The following is an 8,662-nucleotide window of genomic DNA, read 5'->3' as shown; positions in this document are numbered from 1 at the left end:
CCGGCGGCTAGGGTAGGAGCCCCTCGGCCGTCCGCGCGGGGGGCAGCGGAGGGGAACGTCATTTATTTTTGGACGGAGGAAGTACCATGCAGGCTTCTTTATGCAAAACTTAGTCTTCATTAAAAATTCTAGTGTGTATTAATCTAGTTAGAACGTTTGCATGTCATTTTTTGTCAATATTTTTTTTAGAAGGGGATCACCCTGATGTAAAAAAGCTAGCTCCGCCACTGGGAGTAGAGATATACAATATTAAACAGACAACCTATCTCTATCTAATGTGTTTAACAATGGTTTCGAAATCATTTTGAATTATTGGAATTGTCCATATATACGCCGTGTACAATATGCATGCTCAACAAGTACGCATGAAAAATCGAAAATACCATTGGAAACAAGAGACACCAAAGCATGGTGCCATACCAATACCATGTGCTTTGACTGGTCGATCAAAGCACATAACAGGAGAACGATAAAATATATTGCCGCCGGCCGGTGGGGGGCAAACTGCGTCAAGCCGTCCGAGTGCGACCGCGAAAGGCGTCGCCGGGGTGCATGGCGCGTCCGCGTCAGGTTCACACGATGCTCCGCCGCGCGCCATTACTCCTTGTCGTGTCCCTGTGCGCCTTTGATGATGCGGTAGGTGAAGATGCTTGCACACCGACGGGCGACGAGGTACGCTTGGCCGCCGGGTCGAACAAGGTCCCGTGGCTCGCCTAAACGGTCAATTGCCTTTCTCCGATTCGCCAGCTTTTGTGTTTTTTTCTTATTCCCCGGCTAGCGCTTTCCCCCCCTTGATTCCCTGCTCTACGGCTTTTTACCACCTCCCGAGCCAAACTACTCGAATCTGATTGACACGGTTATTATTCGTTTTCCTTTGGTGGTCATCGGTTGATTGCGCACTATCTCGAGTAGTATCTCTCTTTCATATAAGAACCACTTGTCCCGTAGTATTCCCTGTTTTTTTTAGTCCTAGGTGGACTGTTTAGTTACTGCACACGTGCTAACTGAGGCTTACCGGGGAACAGGGTTTTCGCACTGTCCGGCCTTACCAAACCTCTTGCTTGCAGTCTCTCTGCCTGGCCATGTCTGGAAAGGATTTTCAGTCTCAGACCGTCACCACGCTCTGTTTAGAGCCAACTTCTGGTCAAGCAAACGAGTATTCTCACTTTTGAGTGATCGACATACAAACGAAGGCCAACACGATCAACGTCAAAGCATTAAACGTCCATGTCTGAGATTTGTGATGAGTCATAGTAGCACTCCATTTATTAGACTCTCTTCGAGGGCTATGCCAACAAGTCTATACTGCTATCGTAGGGTAGGAACCAACGGCTGCCATAGAGAGACGGCACATATCACGCCAAGCTTCACAATGCGGATCAGTCGCAGCGGCGCCGCGTACACATTGGTAGTTGTTCATAGTTCGCCGAAGACGACTACACACATCCACGTTACCCATCTCCAACGGTAAATCCATGACCCACCCGTATCCGTTAGGACAACGCTGTCCAAATTGCGAAAGCCATTTAACAAAGGATGGTATTGGTTCGTCGAACGGTTCAAACATATTTTTTCTTGCAAAATGAAAACAAAGTAAGGGAACTTTATGTAGACTCAAACAATAGACGTGTAGGATTTCACCCAATCCTCTTTCCCGGTTCCATTTCCTTTCACTTAGTTCCTTCTTCCTTTTGCTTTGCATTCGCACCCTCCACCCCGCCGCAATTCTTGTCCGTCTCCGACCGTCATAGAAGCATTGTCGGACGTTCGCAACCAGTGTTGTCCACCCTAGAGCCGTTCGTAACCAGATACACTCTCCCCTTAGTCAACCTCCATGGCGGACACCACGATCGACAGATGTTCGATCAAATGCCATCAAGCTTATTTGCGAACGGTATGTCGTCTTTCAGAGTACGAAGGAGGTGAGCTATTTGATCATTGAGGATGAATTGTTATGCGATGTATGATTGCCCGTATCCGTGGATTTCATAGGTAGGAGCTCAAATGGGGGGGGGGGGGGGGGGGGCTTCTGCGAGCAAGTGCATGTGTCGTTTCACGCTGTCTTACGATACGTACATCATTTAAGAACACGATGTGAGGTCATTATTCACCATTGGTACACTATCCACACGGACATCATCAAGTTTTGTACATGGTCCGTTAGCTGGTGGCGGAGGACGAGGTCGTAAGTTTTGCTTAACTTATTGATTGATTTGTTCACTCAATGTTGATTTACATAACCAGCACGCGCTATCGTGACGTACCACAGGACAAAGGAACGATCATTTACATGCACATATTGTTGGATGAAGCTGATGGGCAGTATGTGTGGAAGAGCATGATCCGTTGATAAAAAAACTTGTTGGACACTCGGTTAATTAGTCGAATTTGAGATATTGTTGTACTCGACTTAATTTACATGATATGTATGGATAATTTATGTTACTCTCTCTGTTCCATATTATATTTTTTGAAACTAATATAGTGTCAAAAAACTTCCTGCATTACAAAATTGAGGGAGTATTTTCTATCCCAACTTTAGAGCAAATCCAAAGTAGCGACCAAAATCATCCGTCCGCGTTCGTTTGGGGTCGGCATGGATAAAATGGAGGCCCAACGCGCCGATTCGAAACCAAAACATGTCCGCTTCGCGTCTGTGCGAACCCGTTTCCGGCCCAAAATTGCGTTTGAAATGCGTCGACGCGGACGCGACGCGCGCCTTCTCATGTCCGCTCCGTTCACGTGGCTCCCGGTCAAAATCAGTGTCGTCTTTATTCACGACGGCCGCCCAACACGGCTCATGTGTCAGCGACCTACACACGTCCTTTTTTAATCTGAGCGTGCGTGCGGGGGGGGGGGGGGGGTGGTGTCATGTCCGCTCCGTTTACGTGGCTCCCGGTCAAAATCAGTGTCATCTTTATTAACGACGGCCGCCCAACACGGCTCATGCATCAGCGACCCACACACGTCCTTTTTTTATCCGAGCGTGCGGGGGGGGGGGGGGTCATCCTCTTCGAGAAGTTGTTCCCGTCCACATCTAGCCACCCGCTGCTCCATGCACGACGGCAAAGCCTAGCCGCCATGGGTTTTTCTCCAGCAAAGACAAGGGCAAGTCCCCCGTCTTCCTTGTTTGTGCGCTCCCGTCACGAGCGTCTTCCCGTCCGCCTCGGTAGCGGGTCAGCGTACCACTGCACCAGGCAAGGTGGCACCGGGAGCACCGCGTCCCCTTCCCCTACCCCGATCTCACGCTGACGCACGACTAGCATTTGGATCGGAAGATGATCCCAGCGCGAGTGGTGCTATGGTCGGCGCGGGTGCATGCGGAGGAGGTGAGGTGCTCACAGCAGCAGTTGACACGAGAGCAGCGACACAATCCCGTGTACGCTGCACACTTTCCGAAATGGGAGGCCTGGTTTGTGTGGGAGCACAAGGAGCAACGTCGGCGTGGCGTCCGTGATGCGGTGGCTGGACCACCGCCGCCCCTCATCGTGCGAGAAGAAGAACAAGAAGCGGAGGCCACGTACCAGAACACGTTGGCGACCGTCCCGTGTGCAAGCAAGGAGGAAGCGTGCCTCAAGGAGGAGGAGGAGGCGGCGGCCTACCGGAAGCAGATGACGGAAGCCATGACCCTCTTCGCTGCCAGCGACACAGTCGTGCCGCCGCTGGCCCCGCCGTCCCGTGCGAAGACCGGGCCAGGGTTGTTGGTCCTCAGGCCTGAGTTGGACGCCTCGGACGGGGTGGTGCGCGAGTGGGTCAGCGTGCCACCCGTTTGGTTGGGTGTGACGCCGGAGCAAGAGGCGCCCTACCTAGAGCACTCACGACAGCGGCGGGTGGCGAAGGATGGCGCAGAGGCCCTACAGGATCGAGCTGATGGAGCGCGAGGCTGAAGCTGAGGAGGAGGAGGAGCGACGTGCTACCCAGCTAGCGCCGATGCAATCACATGCGAACGATGTCGCCGCCGCCTGGGAGACGACCTTTCTGTGGGCTGGCCCGACACCGACGCTCGTCGACCTCACCGGCCTCGACGACAACGGCGAGGAGGACGCCTAGGGCAGCGCGCCTCCTTGTTTTTTGTTTATTAAATTTTCTGTTTAACGTAATGTGGACTCATGGGACTATCATTGACCTTCAAGGCCCACATTAATATTTAATTCATGATTTCTACATTTTCAAAAAAATTATTATGTTTTTCTTGGGTCGCCCAAAAATGGTTCATGGCCGATTTGGCCGCAAGCGTCGACACAATTACAAACGAATGGTTGCCAGACCGATCTAAACGAATAAATACGGATAAAGCACATGTTCATTTTGATCGCTGTTTTGTGGAATTGCTCTTAATGAATATCGATTGGTTTGCATGCATTTCATCTTGCTTGTTTAATGGCAGCCTTAAGTATCCGTATTCTTCGAGTGATCCTTTGGAGTTTGGAGTTTCGTTTTCATGAATGTTTTCGGGTCTTTTGGAGTTTGGCATTGCTAGACCTACAACCAGTTGCAAACCAATCTTTGGTTGAATGGTTAAAGGGACCGTGATATTCCTAATTCATCACGGTTAAAGTTCTGGTGCTTGCATTATTCCTGTATCAATTTCAGGATTTTCGACGATACGTTTTCATTGGAAGGAAACGTTACCGTGGACGACGACGCGTCTACGGTGACTTCGTAAATCTCAAGATGACATGTCAGCTCAGACTTCTGAGGTGTTCATAAAGATATGATGTACGTGTATATATTTATAAAAATGAATATATGTGTATGTATATAAACGCTTGCATCTGTATTGTGTTAAAAAAGACGTGCAACCAGTTGTGTAGTCTTGTGAATCTCATATGCACTAAAATCTGCACACGAGAGAAAAAGAAAAAAAAGAAAAGGAACACAACTTTACACTAGTACGCGGCGAAAACTGAAAAAGGTAAACATTGATGGGAGGCCGACGCGGATGGATGAGGCCAGGCACACTACCCGAGAGGCTGGGCCGGGAACAGCGGGACAGCGTGCGTTACCGGAGGCAGCAATGACGGACCCGGGTCCACTCCATACCAACCGGCTCACGCCACGTGTCCCACCAGCCCGCGAAGCCGTGAACCGTCGCCGTTTACTCGCAGACGAAGAGCGCGGGCCTCCCAGCGAAATGACCAGAACAGCCGCACCACCTTCCTCCTTTCGCCGCAAAGCAGGGGCATAATCGTAACTGCACGGCCGATTCCCTCCTACCCCCCACTTGGCCATGGCTGCTCGCGTGCCTATCACGCGCGTCCAAATGGACCGCCATTCGCACCGCCCGATCGCCCCAGATCAACGGCCGAGAGCCGCCCTCCCAGAACCTTCCCTTCCCTTGTCCCCTGCACCGGCGATATAAACCCCCGGGGGAGCGTGGCTTCCATTCGCCCCATACGCCTCGCTGTCTTCTTCCGCCAGTTCTCCTTCTGCCTAGCCATCCCCTCCCCTCCCCGCCTGATCGGACTCTCAGCCGCGGCAGCCATGGTGAAGAGCTACCCCGTCGTCAGCGCCGAGTACCTGGAGGCCGTCGAGAAGGCCAGGCAAAAGCTCCGCGCCCTCATCGCCGAGAAGAACTGCTCCCCGCTCATGCTCCGCCTCGCGTAAGCGCCCCGGCCGGCCTCCCCTCACCTCCCCTCGCGCGTGCGGGGTGTTTTTCTCTTCATGGCCTGATCTGTCGCGTTATGCGGTCTTCCTCGCGCAGGTGGCACTCGGCTGGGACCTTCGACGTGTCGTCCAAGACAGGCGGCCCGTTCGGGACGATGAAGAAGCCGGCGGAGCAGGCGCACGCGGCCAACGCGGGCCTGGACATCGCCGTGCGGATGCTCGAGCCCATCAAGGAGGAGATCCCCACCATCTCCTACGCCGATCTCTACCAGGTTCGGCGCGCGCTCGGTTAGATCTGGTTGACGGTCCCGATTCGGTCGACTGGATGTGGTTTCTGATGTTTCATTTCCCCTCCGTGTAGATTGCGGGAGTTGTCGCCGTGGAGGTGTCCGGTGGACCCGTGATCCCCTTCCACCCAGGGAGGGAGGTGAGATTTCTTCAACCTTTACCAATACAAAATTTCTTTGCAGTTGTGTCAGGGTTTTAGGCAGGAACGGTGTGGATAGGTTGCTGAAGCCGAGTTTAAAGGCTTTTCACTAGCAAGCAGTATTGTTGTCATCATGTGATTTCGTGTTTGGGTTGGTGGCTCTTGGTACCACATTAGTCTATATCCGCCGGCTAATTTGTTTGGCACAACATATATTTTTTATTATTTCGTGGAACACCACGGAGTTGTCTGATACCACCAGCGTATGTGTTGATCCTGACGCGCGGCCTAATCAAGTGGTTTTGGTGGGCGGCAACGTTTGTGCTATCTTGACTTATATGCTTGCTATCTCAAATTTAGAGCTATATAATATCCTCAAATGTACGACAATTAATTAGTGACCGTAATACAGTTCAAATTCTGTGATATGTAATGTTTCTTGTCTAGGTATTAGTTCTTGTTGGCTCACATTCTTGTGTGAGTTGTGCAACAAGCATTTACCAAAATTGTAGTAGAATTATGCTGTTAGAGCTTCCTGCCACGAATAACTCTGGATGGGTGAGGTTCCTATGTTCCTGATGGTAATGTCATTGCAGGCTTCAATGAAATAGAAATGACCAAGAAAACAAAATTAATCTTATTTTTATTATAGTTAAAACTTTTTTGCGTGCAGTCAGGAAGACCGTACAGTAAAGTTAAGTTTTGAGCCTAGCAGTTTTGACACTTCCGCTATGATATAGGAGTATGATAATCGATGTGCACATGTACTTAGTACTCTTGGTTATAGTCTTTTATTTTTTGTAATTGCTTAGCTGAGCACATTTTAACTTAACCTGTGCCTTTTACAGGACAAGCCTCAGCCCCCACCAGAGGGTCGCCTCCCTGATGCTACCAAGGGTACCATTCCAACCTTACATTTTTTTTTTCTTCCAATAGAAAAGAAGTAATCACTATGAAACAAATATTAAGAATTAATACTGTTGTCTTCTCAAAAAAGAAAGAAAGAGTTAATACTGTTGTGAAATGATTGTAAATGGTAATCTTGCTTTGATTGCTTACTTATTTTCCAATATCCGTTTGCTCACTAAAGAAGGCTTCTTCCATAAACTACACAGTTGAACCATATTCTGTTTCACACATATATGAAGTATTGATTATGTACATGTATAGAATTTGTGCAGTCCAGTCTATGCTAGTTTTCCCCTTTCAGCAATTGTGACATTGTGTGTATGTGCATCTAAATATCCATCCATATACTGTTTGGTCACATGGAGGCAGCTGATGGTTAACTTATGACTTTTTTTGTTGATTGTCCTGTAGCTCAAGAAATCACTGTTGTTCACTAATGATTTCAATTCCTTACTGTTCGTGCAGGTTCTGACCACCTAAGGCAAGTCTTTGGGAAGCAGATGGGCTTGAGTGATCAGGATATTGTTGCCCTCTCTGGTGGTCACACCCTGGTTAGTTTTGTCTATTTGCTCAAATCTGCTTTCATATTATTTACCTGGATCGTTGTATGCACGCATTAACATAGTTTTTTTTTTTTTTCTGTAGGGAAGGTGTCACAAGGAGAGGTCTGGCTTTGAGGGACCCTGGACAAGGAACCCTTTGAAGTTTGACAACTCTTACTTCACGTAAGTTGTTTGAGCTGTGGATGTCTTTCTCTTTCTTTCTTATGACCGATCTCCAGTAACCTTACATACGCTCTCGGCATGGTGCGACATTTGTTGGTGATTAAATAGTGAATCTGTATTTATGTTGCCACAGGGAGCTTTTGAGTGGTGACAAAGAGGGACTTCTTCAGCTTCCAAGTGACAAAACTCTGCTGACTGACCCTGTCTTCCGCCCTCTTGTGGAGAAATATGCTGCGGTATGTCTCCCATCAGCGTCCACTTCCACTGGTTGTAGAGATAAGCAGCACCAGGATGCTGATTATTATTTTCCCGTTAATTCTGGTAGGATGAGAAGGCTTTCTTCGAGGACTACAAGGAGGCACACCTCAGGCTCTCCGAACTGGGGTGAGTGGTCGTCTTGTATTCTCTCGGGCATTGATATTATCTTTCGTCAACGCGACTGTCTTATCAGTTACCCTTGTTAACTGTGATTACAGGTACGCTGAAGCCTAAGAGCGTGTCTACTACTGCTGCTACTATGCGCGACCAGGGTGATCTTGTTCTGCGTCTAGACTAGGGGTCAGTGTGAACCCGCAGACTGCTAAGTAATCATCTCTGTAATAATGTTTGTTGGCTTGAGGCCATACCTTGAACGCTGTCAGTGGTTTGGTGTGCCGTTGTACTCGGTTTGCCTTGATGCCATAAATCTATCGTATGAAATGAATTGCAGTAGTGACTTTTCATGGTACCTTGCGCATGATCTTTATGTGCATTTTATTTATTCGATGCCCTTGATTTCTCCTGGTTTAGTTTGGCCGTTATCAGTTGCTATATTGCTTAGGATACGTTACAGGATAGGATACGTTACAGGATAAAAAATATTGAAAAGCGCATAGTTGGAATAGCTCTTGTTGTTTGCCGACCCTTCACATTGTCAGCAGCCCAATTTGATGGTTTTACAGCAATCCCTAATTGACTCGTATTAGGAAAAAGCCAACAAGCTAGTTACGCTCTC

The 8,662-nt window shown here is 48.9% G+C and overlaps 1 protein-coding gene across 1 annotated transcript; it reads left to right on the top strand.

Annotated features, from left to right (window-relative positions):
* The first annotated feature begins 5,373 nt into the window (after positions 1-5,373).
* On the top strand, positions 5,374-8,395 carry LOC123448947 (L-ascorbate peroxidase 1, cytosolic). Its single transcript, XM_045125999.1, has 9 exons — positions 5,374-5,603; positions 5,705-5,879; positions 5,969-6,034; positions 6,883-6,931; positions 7,409-7,494; positions 7,589-7,668; positions 7,802-7,904; positions 7,994-8,052; positions 8,145-8,395. Exons 1-9 carry the CDS (start codon positions 5,485-5,487, stop codon positions 8,158-8,160), a joined length of 753 nt encoding a protein of 250 aa, XP_044981934.1. The 5' UTR covers positions 5,374-5,484; the 3' UTR covers positions 8,161-8,395.
* The last annotated feature ends 267 nt before the right edge of the window (positions 8,396-8,662 follow it).

Source organism: Hordeum vulgare, chromosome 4H, assembly GCF_904849725.1.
Source record: "Hordeum vulgare subsp. vulgare chromosome 4H, MorexV3_pseudomolecules_assembly, whole genome shotgun sequence".
NCBI classification, from domain to species: domain Eukaryota; kingdom Viridiplantae; phylum Streptophyta; class Magnoliopsida; order Poales; family Poaceae; genus Hordeum; species Hordeum vulgare.
The sequence above is the reverse complement of the archived record's forward strand: the minus strand, read 5'-3'. Positions and strand labels throughout refer to the sequence as shown.